General features: G+C 47.1%; 1 protein-coding gene across 10 annotated transcripts in view; it reads left to right on the top strand.

Moving 5' to 3' along the window:
* PTK2 (protein tyrosine kinase 2) overlaps positions 1 to 12192 on the top strand; it is a 194671-nt gene that overhangs the window by 109906 nt on the left and 72573 nt on the right. For all 10 annotated transcript variants that reach the window (XM_010834795.1, XM_010834796.1, XM_010834794.1 and 7 more), the window contains 5 exons: positions 4413 to 4553; positions 5285 to 5362; positions 6082 to 6189; positions 8197 to 8314; positions 11483 to 11513. In XM_010834795.1, the coding sequence (XP_010833097.1) occupies positions 4413 to 4553; positions 5285 to 5362; positions 6082 to 6189; positions 8197 to 8314; positions 11483 to 11513 (476 nt within the window). The remainder of the gene's footprint in view (positions 1 to 4412; positions 4554 to 5284; positions 5363 to 6081; positions 6190 to 8196; positions 8315 to 11482; positions 11514 to 12192) is intronic.

Below are 12192 nucleotides of genomic sequence, written 5' to 3'. Positions count from 1 at the left end.
ATCTTCTTCTTCTGTTAGGTCCATACCATTTCTGTCCTTTATTGAGCCCATCTTTGCATGAAATGTACTTTTGATATCTCTAATTTTCTTGAAGAGATCTCTAGTCTTTCTCATTCTATTGTTTTCCTCTATTTATTTACATTTATCACTGAGGAAGGCTTTCTTATCTCTCCTGGCTATTTTTTGGAACTCTGCATTCAAATGGGTATATCTTTCCTTTTCTGTTTTACCTTTCACTTCTCTTATTTTCACTCTCTAAAAAAAAAAAAATAAAAAAATAAAATGGGTCCTCATACTCAAAATAGGCCACCCCAGGTGCCGGCCTCAGGCGCTGCGATACACATGTAGCTGAGGTGAGAGACCCCCGTGACACACCTTGCTTGTTTCTTCCAGACTAACCTATAGAATGGCCTGATCAGTTAATATTTGGTTCTCCAAGAGCCACTTTGTCTTCTGTGCCTTTCCCCTTCATATCTGGATTTCTAGAAGATCCTTTGTAGTTAATGCTGACCCTGAAGTGTCAAAAGTTTACCTTATATTTGATGGAACGAGGCCTGGCGTGCTGCGATTCATAGGGTTGCAAAGAGTCAGACACGACTGAGCGACTGAACTGAAAGCTATGATTGATTGATTGATGGCAAATAGGATTGGGGTGTATGTGCCTGATTATTAAAATTAATTTATAAGATATTTAAAACTTCTCTCTCTTTGATCTTAGTGCCAGAGGCACGTTTTTAAAAACACCGGACCAGTAAAACTAAGTCAGTCGCAACATGAGGGAACTGTCTATGAAATTGTAATTATTACTCTTCACAAGTATCAGGGAGCTGTGACAGCTGTGGGGGCGGGGGGTGTGCGTAAGTGTGGCGTGGGGTCTGGGAGCAGTGGGGCGTCTGTGGGCAGACGGGAGCGTCTCAGAGAGGACCTCCTGGCAGCACTGCTTTCGTGTCTAACAGCTGCGTCAGTGTCGTGTGAGTTGTTTTCTTCAGGGCATGGGGTGGGGCGGTCGATGGGAATTCTGCACTGTCTTTACAGCTCTTCTGTAAATCTAAAATTATGTCACAAATAAAAGAGCCAGATTTCAGCTTATTTGAGTATAATTCACAGTAGAAATCTCATTTCAGGATTAGAAATGTTACGAGATCCACAGTTAAGTATCTGTACTTCAGAGTAATAGAGTGATTTCCTAGGCCCCTCCCAGGAGCATTTAAGTTACTCATCATTCCCGTTCCAGTGGTGAGCACAGAAGTACCCGGCTCAGCACTCACTCAGCCTCTGAGTCCTGGCCTCTGCACGGAGAGTGCTCCCCCTGGTCTAGACCCCTGTAAGGAGGCTGGAAAGGAGGCATGCTTTAGACACACGCACGTGTGCACACACACACACACGCAAGTGGAGGCTGGAAAGGAGGCATTCTTCAGACATACACACGCACGCACGCACACACATGGAAGCTGGAAAGGAAGCATGCTTTAGTGACCCACACGTACACACACTGGAATATGATCAGCTGTAAAAAGAAGGAAATCTTGCCATTTGCAATAACATGGATGGTCCTTAAGAATGTTGTACTCAGTGAAGTCAGACGGAGAAAGTTATATGAAAAGAAAAAGAAAAAACATCAAGCTCCTAGATACAGAGAACAGGTGGTGGGACATGGGGGGAGTGCGATGGGTGCAGCGGTCACCAGGTGCAGACTTTCAGTTACAAGTGAGTCCCGAGGATGTGATGTAAAGCACGCTGACTAGTTACTAGCACTGTGTTGCATACTTCAAAGTTGCTGGGAAGCAGGTCTTAAAGGTGCTCATCACAAGAAAAAAAAAGCGTAACAGTGTGAGATGGTGTTAACCAGACATTGTGGCAGTCGGTTCACAGTGCTGATGTGTGCAAGTACTGAATCGTTATGCTGTACACCTGAAGCTAATACAGCCTTGTATGTCAGTTACAACTCAATTTAGAAAAACACACTTGACACGCACTTGTTAACAGACCTAGAGTTGGCATCTGGGAGAGGGGGAGATAACGTAACTCCTCGATTCCTGTTTCTTAGTGTATTTTTCTTTTCTGGCATATTTTCTTTAGGATTATATTAACCTTTTCATCCAGGAGGCCCTCAGAGGCCATTGTTCTACTAAGAGCAGCATCTGATAAATGTTGTTCAGAAGGCTGAATAGCAACAATTTCTGATGCTTCATCCTAGTAATACTGCCTTCTCTTTGTGTATGGACTTGTTGAAAACCAACTAGCTGTCACTGACAGATGCCTTGTTTCAAACACAGAGAGGATATTGAAACCCTGTAAATAGGGAGGTATATTTATTAATATCAAGAGATTCTAGGGAGTCAGTTTTTATAAAACTTTTTCCTCACTGAAAAAGAAGGAAAGAACTGATGCTTTCTAAGACATCCTTCTTAGAAATGAATCTGGGGCTCCTCTCAGACAGCAAGCATTTTCTAGTTCTTGCCCAGCACTGGTGCTGTATGTGAGATCTCTTGGTCCTCTTGGGTGGCCTCACTGAAGCAGAGACCCCGAGAAAGCTTAGGTACTCCTGACCAGGCGCCCCTCTTGGCTGGCGGGAAGCCAGGGTGTGGCCCTGTGTCCCAGGAAGCTAGCCTGAGCCGGCACGCCAGCTTGTGCAGCCGCTGCTCGCCACTGTGCCTCCCTGCACCTTTGCCTGGCGGCATGCGTGCACAGCGAGCCAAAGCGAGGGCTGGGGTGGGCGCTCAGTAAGCATGCTGCGCTTCCCCCAGGTTCAGCTGGGCGAGCAGATCCGTAAACTATAGCTCGGACTGTCTGCTAACACTGCATAATTACTACTTTCAAACATCTTTGCTCAGTTACTCGGAAGTTTTCTAGCAGGTTCAGTGATCAGGTGTGCTGTTAGTTGACCCCATGCGTGTCCTGTGGCTGAGGGTTTTGGAAAAGAGGACAAGCCATCGACTGGACTCTGTTTGGTGTGGGGCAGATGACTTCACCCCTGCTCGCCAGGGGCAGCGCACACGGCCCTTTGTGTCTCTGACATGGGGACACTGCAGCGGAAGTGGCGAGGGGGCGGAGCCGAAGAGGTTGGGCACCTCGAGGGACGTCGGGGTGCAGAGCCAATCAGCACAGTCTTGTTGGCCCGGCCAGTGGGGAGGGAGGTTCTCTTGGCGGCCCATCAGGTTTCAGGTGTCGTGGAGATCTCAGGTGGGTGAGTGTGATCCTCCAGAGGAAAGTCAGAGACTGTTTGCACAGCCTCGAGTTAGAACGGTGGTTGGACGCCATCTCAGCCATGGTGAGAGCGGCCCTTTGCAGGCCCTGGGTTTGTGGCCCAGAGCTTGGATGGGTCTTCCCCAAAATGCACTCCCTGGATTTTTTTTGCAGAGCGTCCACGACTGACCACTCACATTCTAGGCAACATCTGAGATTCAGTCCTTGCTGCCCTGGAACTCACTATGCTTCTCCTTGGTTTAGCCTCTGTGGCCTCTTCAGATTGCCTGGGATCCCATCCCTGGCTTGCCTGTCTGAGCCCCGGCCCTGGCTACAGCTAGCTGTCGGCCTCCTGTGCAGGCTTCCACCCACGCAGCTCCCCGCGGCCGCTTTACCTGTGGGAGCACCTCGGCCCCATGCGCCCAGGACAGACGTGCCGACCCACCCTGCCTCCCTCATGCGTGCCCCCCGCGTGAGGCCCGCCTCCTGTGCGCTCCTGTGACTGTGTCTCCACCACGCCGGGCTGTCTTATTTTCACATGTGTGTGTGTGTGTGCCCCGACATGGGGTCCTCTGCACACTTCCGCACGGAGCCTCCTCATTGCTAGGTCTTCACCTAGTTCTTTCATTATTCCCAAAGGATAATCTCTCAAAGGCTGTAGTTGTAAGGTATTTGATTTCTGTTACCAGACTGCTTCAGAAAGGACGTGTCGACTGCCCGGGAAGTGTGGGGTGTGTGAGGGCTGTCATCCCCCTCCTCTGCCGACCGCAGGAACCCCCGATTCCGATGAGCCAGAGCTGAACTGTATACTTTAAAATAGTTGAAAGTGAAGTGTTAGTCAGTCGTGTCCGACTCTTTGCAACCCCATGGACTGTAGCCCACCAGGCTCCTCTGACCATGGGATTCTTCAGGCAAGAATACTGGAGTGGGTTGCCATTTTCTTCTCCAGGAGATCTTCCCGACCCAGGGATTGAACCTGGATCTCCTGCATTGCAGGCAGATTTTTTTTAACCATCTGAGCCACCAGATGGTATATTATATGTTGTGTGTATTTTACTATAATTATTTTTTTAAAAAGGACCAGACTCTGATAAATAATGATGTTTGGTGAATGCAGGTGGTATTATGTGGTGCTGGGGAAGAGATGTTCCTGGGTGTTGGGGGTTACTGCTGTGGTCTTCACTTACTGTTGACTCTGAAGAGATGTTTGTGGTTTTATCACACAGGCCAAAACACTAAGAAAATTGATCCAACAAACATTTAGACAGTTTGCCAACCTTAACAGGGAAGAAAGTATTCTGAAGTTCTTTGAGATCCTCTCCCCGGTGTACAGATTTGATAAAGAATGCTTCAAGTGTGCCCTTGGTGTAAGTATGGGGATTTGCAGTAGGGGACTCGGTGGAATCTCTTTGTCTTTTCCATGAATACCTCAGTTTCTGATTGGGATCTAATTTGTCCCGTGTTTAACACGAGAATATTTTACCACTCTACAGTGGGAGAACAATACAAAAAGAAAATATGTCAACGTGATGAGACTAAAACAGTCCTTTTTTAATAGCTTGCCTGTGTTCATATTTAGATTTATTTTAATCCCATCCCAGCGATTCGTTGATTAACTGTTCTCTCAGGGCTAGTTTACCTACGCAGATAATCTTCCCAAAGAAACTGTTGGCTTGAGGCTCACGGGAATGAGCTCAGTCTGTCTGTCCCTGCTCAGGCTCAGCAGGTGCTGCACCATGGAGTTGTACATGCATGTGTGCACGCTCAGTCGTGTCCGACGCTTTGTGCCTGGACTGTAGCCCACCAGGCTCCTCTGTCCGTGGGATTCTCCAGACAAGAATCCTGGAGCTGCAGGGGATCTTCCCACCCCAGGGACCGAGCCCCTTTGTGTCGTGTCTCCTGCCGTGGCAGGCAGGTTCTCCACCACCAGGGCCACCAGGAAGGCCTGGCGTTGGGCACGTTCTGTGTTATTTGATGACAGAGATGAGTAGAAGCTTGTCTGGCCCCTGCTTTGGTCCTTTAATGTTTCAGTGGTTCTTCATCTAAAATACCTTTTTTTCCTCCTGGTGCCTTTGCCGTCACCTGTTTCACCTTCAAGTCAAGCTGGATTATTTCAGTAGAGCTGGCGATTGGCCCCGAGGAAGGAATCAGTTACCTCACAGACAAGGGCTGCAATGTAAGTGTGCTTCACCTCGGCAGGAAGGGGCTGGCACTTGTGGTGTCCTGAGAGGAGGCAGCCCTGAGCAGGCCGAGAGTCTTGAGTAAATGCGTGGGATTTGGCCCTGCAGACTGACGGCTGTCATGAAATGCTTGAGGGTGGGGACTGATGGGCACGTTGTGTCTGCATGAGAAGAAAAGCCCACTCCTCTTGGGAAATGAGCTGGTGGTGTGTCCTTGTGGGAAGGGTCCTTTAGATGCCCGCTGTCTCCCCAGCACCAAAACCCTCAGAAGAACCCCAGAACAGGTCAGAGACGTTCCTTGCTCATGGTGTGTTGGGAGTGGGCATGGGTCCCTCTCTCTGAGAGAAGCAGGGCAGAATGCTCCCTGAGACCGAGACTGTCACCCGGAGAGTCAGGTCAGGGGCTCCCTCCCTCCTCTGCGTGTCTTCACGCTGGGGCACGGCGCCCCCTCGTCCAGCCCCTGAAGGTCGAGCACCCCTCTGCCTCCAAGAGCACAGAGGGCAGACACACCCCTGACCGTGAGGTGAGCAGGCGGCCCTGGCAGGTCCACGCCAGCTCCTCAGAGTGAGAAAGGCCCCCTCCTCCTGGGCGAGGTGGACAGTCAGGCTCCCCAGACACCCTGTCAGCGGGGTGGGGTGGGGACCACGGAGATTACACGGGATAGTGCACGAGTGTCTGGCATCTGTGGTCAAATGTTTGCGTTTTCTTCCCAAAGCCCACACACCTGGCCGACTTCAACCAAGTGCAGACTATCCAGTATTCAAACAGTGAAGACAAGGACAGGAAAGGGACGCTGCAGCTGAAGATCGCAGGGGCGCCCGAGGTAAGGGGGATAAAGGAGATAGCCTCTGCTCATGCTGTGTCTGTTCAGTCCTGTCTGACTGTGTGACCCTATGGCCCGTAGCCCACCAGGCTCCTCTGTCGATGGGATTCTCCAGGCAGGAATACTGGAGTGGGTTGCCATATCCTGAAACAATCATTATTTCTAAACTAGCCCTTTATTGAAAGGATTGTTTCAGGATATAGATGAAGTTTTCATGGATCATCAGAATCTCAGCTCTCTCTTACGTAATGAGCATCACATAACAGATGTGTGTGTGTGTGTGCTCAGTCGCTCAGTCACGTCCGACTCTTTGCAACCCCACGGATTGTAGCTCGCCAGGCTTCTCTGTCCATGGTGATTCTCCAGGCAAGGATACTGGAGTGCGTTGTCATTTCCTCCTCAAGGGGATCTTCCCGAGGGCTCAAATTTGTGTTTCCTTCTTGGCAGGCAGATTCTTTACTGCTGAGCCTCCTAGGAAGCCCTGCATAACAAATTGTTGTTGTTTAGTCGCTAAGTTGGGTCCAACTCTTTGTGACCCCATGGGCTGCAGCATGCCAGGCTTCTCTCTCCTGCACTGTCTCGCAGAGTTTGCTTGAATCCATGTCCATTGAGTTGGTGATGCCATCCAACCATCTCATCCGCTGCTGCCCTCTTCTTTTTTTGCCTTAATCTTTCCCAGCATCAGGGTCTTTTCCAGTGAGTCAGTTCTTTGCATCAGGTGGCCAAAGTGTTGGAGCTTCAGCATCAGTCCTTTTAATGAATATTCAGGGTTGATTTTCTTTAGATTTCACTGATTGATTTGATCTTGCTGTCCAAGGGACTCAAGAGTCTGTTCCAGCACCATAGTTCAAATGCATCGATTCACTTAAAAACTAATGTAGTCTTTCTGTGGAAAAACTAGAATATTATCATGAATTACCAAGAAAATCAACCTCTTAAAATTATATACATTCTGTAAACTGTGCTACTGTCTTATTTCCTGGATGGTGTTATATGTGATGTTCACTGTGGGGGGGTGGGAGCAGCACACACAGGGTTACTTCTGCATGAAGCCCATTTGGGGCGCTGCCCTGGCCCCACTGTCACCCCTAGGCTCTGTGCTGCTGCCGCCCCTGCTAGGGCAGGTTTGTTCTCGAGCCTTCTCTCATCTCATTCTTGCTCCTCCTGCTTTGGAATCCTGGCATTTCTCAGGCTCTGGGCAGTACACTTGAGTCTCAGAATTATACCACTGATGCCATGAAATATTGAAACCTTCAGATTTCCTGAAAATCTCTCAGAAATTTCCTGTCTGCACCATGATTTTCAGGCTGTCCTCCTTTCTGTTTGCTGCCCTCAAACAATACTTGGGATGACTCAGGTGAGCTGAGTTGTTCCTTTAGAAGGAAGTTATGAAGACTATGTGAGTTAGGACGTAATTGTGTTTGAAAGTAAAAATACCACTCTGATTATCTCCTGGATAACATTTAATGACAGGTCTTTTAGGAAATGTATCATAATTGTGTGTTTTGCCTTGAAAAAAGTGATTTCTAAGCTCTTAGGTAGAGCATGCTCTGCATGCTCAAAATAATGAAATTCCACTAATTTTCTTTAAGGTTAGAAAAATTATGATGGATGGTTGATAAAAGTCTACTCCACACTTGTCTAGTTTCTAAAAGAAGCCATAATTGAGCTTACTAATTTTCTAAATTCTTAATTAGAGTATGCCTAAGGAGCCAGACCTTCTGTAGGAAACATTTTTTTTCCCCCACCTCTTTGTTCTAGAAAGTGACTCTAAGCGATTTAAGTGTCTTTTTCTTTTTTGTCTGGCTTTGCCTTCTGTCACATATTCTAGGAATAAGATCCTTAAATACCACCCTCTCTTCTCACTGAGACCTGATGACAGATCTCGTCTCACTCCCACTCTCCTCTGGGCTCAAGTGCTCCTCGATCTGATGTCACGGCACAGCTGGCCCTCTGAGGAGCGGAAGGAACAATGACCGCTCTCTCTGGCTCTTCTCCCCTGTCCAGCCCCTGACGGTCACGGCCCCGTCCCTGACCATCGCCGAGAACATGGCCGACCTGATCGACGGGTACTGCCGCCTGGTGCACGGGGCCACGCAGTCCTTCATCATCCGGCCCCAGAAAGGTGAGCCGCCCCTGCCCTAGCCTTCCGCGCCGCCGCCAGGCTCGCCTGCAGCCCGAGCCCGTCCTTCAGGCCACTCTGAACGTGAAGAGTGAACAAATAATTCAGCCCAGCAAATCTGTATTCCTGCTTTTCTAGGGCAGCGACTCAGCTCACAGCCTACGAGCTGGGTTTGGACAGAGCTTAAAGGACACATGGTTTGTGTTCAGACCCTTTTGATTTGAGCGACAGCCTTAAAGTATTGTCTCAGTTACCATTAGTGTTTTTTAAATAAACTTTTGGGATTATGTTCAAGGGATTTTTTTTTAAGCCCCTATAACTCATATAGATAAAGTCTCCTATTTGTTAAAGCTCTCAAAAGCTTAGAGCAGTCAGAGAACAAACTCGGTCTGAAGCATGATGTCTTGAATCCTCGGAACGGGGCTGAGTCTCTGTAGCCTTTTGCAAAGGGTTAAGACACAGTGTTTCTGAGGGTCTGGATTTCTGAAACAAAGCAGGAAAAAACCAGGCTTTGGAATTACATTGACCGATGGGTTCACATCATGAGCGCGTGCCATCTGCTAAGTACTTAGCTTCCTGCACCTCAGTTCCGTCCAGGAAGGCGAGAAGAGTGGTACTTGCTTCTGTGGTCTCTGCGGGAAGCAGGATGGGAATGGCCTCCATTGGAGGTGGCTCAGGGCACCCACAGTGTTACACACTTCAAAGATTCTGCTTGTTCCCATGTGATCGTGACGCACTGGATGAGCCTGGGCTTGGGGACTTCTCATCCTTAAGGAGGAGCAGTACCTGCTTTGTAGCGTGGGAGGTGGGTCCATGTCCACAGTTGCCCCCATCAGGCTGCCGCTCTGGGCAGGCAGACACAAGATCCTTGCCAGCACACCCCCACCCCGTGGGAAGGACGATCAGAGGAGGAGTCGGGGAGACATGAGGGATGCAGATGAGGCCCTGCACTCCTGGTGTAGACACTGCAGAGTCGTGCTGCCCAGCGGTCCAGTTCTCTGTGCTGACAGCAGGCGGAGGGCGTGGGGGTGGGGGATGAAGCAGAGGCATCGCTGGAATCTTTGTTTAAACCTTTGTTAGTGTCAGGATGTCATACTAAAGCCATCAGCCAAAAGGCCAGTAAGTGCATGAATTCCAGGACATGAATAATCTGGCAGAACTGTTTCTTTCCACCATGATCAAACCAATAAAATCTATTTATTTATTTTCCCCCTAAAATGGAGTGTGTGTTATGATAGCTTTTTTAAATGTGAAATACAGTAGTGAAGTTGCTTTTAGAAATATCTAAAGGCTCCTTTCATTTAAAATTTTTGCATTCATGAGCTCTTGAGTTTTCATTTTGTGCTTCATTTAAATGAAGGTATTTACCTTGCAAGCATTGTTTAAATGTTTTGGGAAAGTTGCTTCACATAAAGATAGTATTCTGTTAAAAATGTTAAATGTACTATAGCACCTATCTTCTTTTTGGTAAATAATTGTTTTATTTCACCCTAATTTGCCAAAATATTGTTCATCAATTTGTTGGTATATGAAAAAATAACATTCAGACATTAGGCGTTAAATGTTTGAGGCTTTAACATCTTCTTGGGTTGGTTTTTAGTTGACTTTTTTCCCCTGTTGGAAGAAACATTTTGATATCAAATCTCATGAAATGCGACACATTGAATTCTTCATTCATATGAAGACAGCATAAATGAAATCGCTTCTCATAAAAACGTAGTGGGTCCGAGGCTTTTATCAATTTTATGTGGTCTTTATAGATGATTAAGCCTGATAATTTACTTTATTCTAAATCACAGCATATGTGCTTGTGACTATTGTATAATAGATTCCTAAAGTTAAGTTATATCGCCTAGTTGAAATAATATTTATTTATTTTTTTAAATAATATTTAAAGTCAAATTTTTTAATGGATTATAATTAGAAATATGTGGACAGGAGCATATGTACACTTTCTAATTTAGTTTCTTAAAATTTCAAATAAGTGTAAAATATGTTTCTACAACTCTGATGCACCATTTTCCTGGTACACGTGTTAAGGAACAGTTGCATACATACCCGTCTGTTCTCTCTAGGTTATGAGCTGCTTCATGGTAAGCAACACGCATGTGTTTGTGAATGTAACAGTTCTAAGTGACGTCTCAGTTCTACACGTGAGCGCTGCTCTGCCCAGGTGCACTTTGTTAGCTCTGTGATCCACCATAATTGCTTCAATTTAGAAAGGGCTTTTATAGGTGGTATCACTGGGGCAGAAAACTGTAAGAGTCAGAAGCCACGTGCCCGAACCAGCTTCTATCAGAGTTGCTCTGTTACCCCGGACCTTCTTGTGGGGCCTTACCTAACTTTTCCTTTAATTTAGAGAAAACTCAGTGGCAGTTTTTCAATTTTTAGTTAAATTCTCCTCAGAGGAAAGTATTGTGCAAATTAGGGTCATAATTTCACATTACCAAGACAAGAGTAACCCTTTTCCCAGGCAGCCAGGGGACTGGTGGGAAATTAACCTGGCTTTACCACCAGGTTAATCCAGATAAGAGAGGTTAAACCAGGGGCTCCGTGCTTCCTGGTTCACTAAGGACAGCTGGGGAACGCGTCTCCCCAGCCCCTGAGCAAGTCCTGAGCTCCCCTGTGATGCCCCGGCCGGAGCCCAGCCATCATCGTGGGGGTCAGCCCCTGTGTAGGGGCCCCAGCACCTCCCCCAGCTGCGTCCCTGGGCCTCCTCAGGCTCTGAGGCTGCTGGCCCCTCGGCTGCCCGGGACCCACGTTCCTCTGGCAGCTACAGAGCCGGTGGGTTTGTTTCCTTTGAATTTCTGTGTTCCCTGTATAGGTTTTGGAGTAGCCAAACCTCTGCAGGGTGTTCAGTCTTTGTAAAGAATGTTGGCTTTGATTATGAAAAATTCTTTCTTCTCTAACGTCTCCTGGGAAGAACAGCTTTCTTCTGTTTATCCCTTAGCCTGGTTTTGAGAGGCAGTGCCTTTCCTGTAGTCTGCACCTGCAGACAGCATGTTTGTCATAAATACTGAAAATAAAGCTGTGTTAACCCATCACAGGCATATAACAGCTGCGTTTAAAGGATTATTGCTAAAATTCTGGGATAGGACTCATCTTCTTTGGTTTCTACATACAGTCTTTTCCAAAGGAATCTCATCTCTCTCTTTTCATTTTTTTCCACAGAAGGTGAACGGGCTTTGCCATCGATACCAAAGTAAGTACCACTCTCTGTGCCTTGTTAGTCCGTTGCATTAGAGACTGAAAGTCTCCATGCTTTATTTTACATTTGCCTGAGTAATGAAATTTCTACATGTATGATTAGGAAATCAGAAAGCAAGTATTTCCAGAAAGAAATCAGTTGTAAATCATCTAAAGTATTTAGGGTTTTTTTTGTTGTTGTTGTTTTAATTCATTTATTTTTTATTGAAGGATAATTGCTTTACAAGTATTTAGGTTTAGTCAGAAGTGTAAAGTGAATCTTCCCTTGAAGTTCAGTAAGAAGCTCAAGAATAGTAGTGATAACAGGAGAGGGGTCTGTTGTCAGATGGTTACTATATAGGCAACGGCAGTCTGCACAGAGACCTGAAAGTCAGTACCATTCTGGATATTTTACAAGTGAGAAAATTAAAAATATGCAACTTAGGTTAATTTTAAAACATGTTTGTGTCACGGATTTCATAGTAGATACTTTAATCTGTAAAAGTGAAGAAGGCCCGAGCTTCTCTGTCCTCAGCCAGCGTGCTAGGGATTGGGGAGCACATGAAAGGCACCACGCTCACAGTCAGGTATGCAGCTGGGTGCCGAGAGCTCAGAGGGAGGGACTTGAGGAGACGCCCCTGGCGCTGCACAGGGGCTAAGGGAGCAGAGCCTGGGCGCCTCTGACCTGTCACTCC

This window comes from Bison bison, unplaced genomic scaffold (genome assembly GCF_000754665.1).
Source record: "Bison bison bison isolate TAMUID 2011002044 unplaced genomic scaffold, Bison_UMD1.0 scf7180017864036, whole genome shotgun sequence".
Lineage (NCBI taxonomy): Eukaryota > Metazoa > Chordata > Mammalia > Artiodactyla > Bovidae > Bison > Bison bison.
This window is presented reverse-complemented; position numbering and strand designations above follow the sequence as displayed.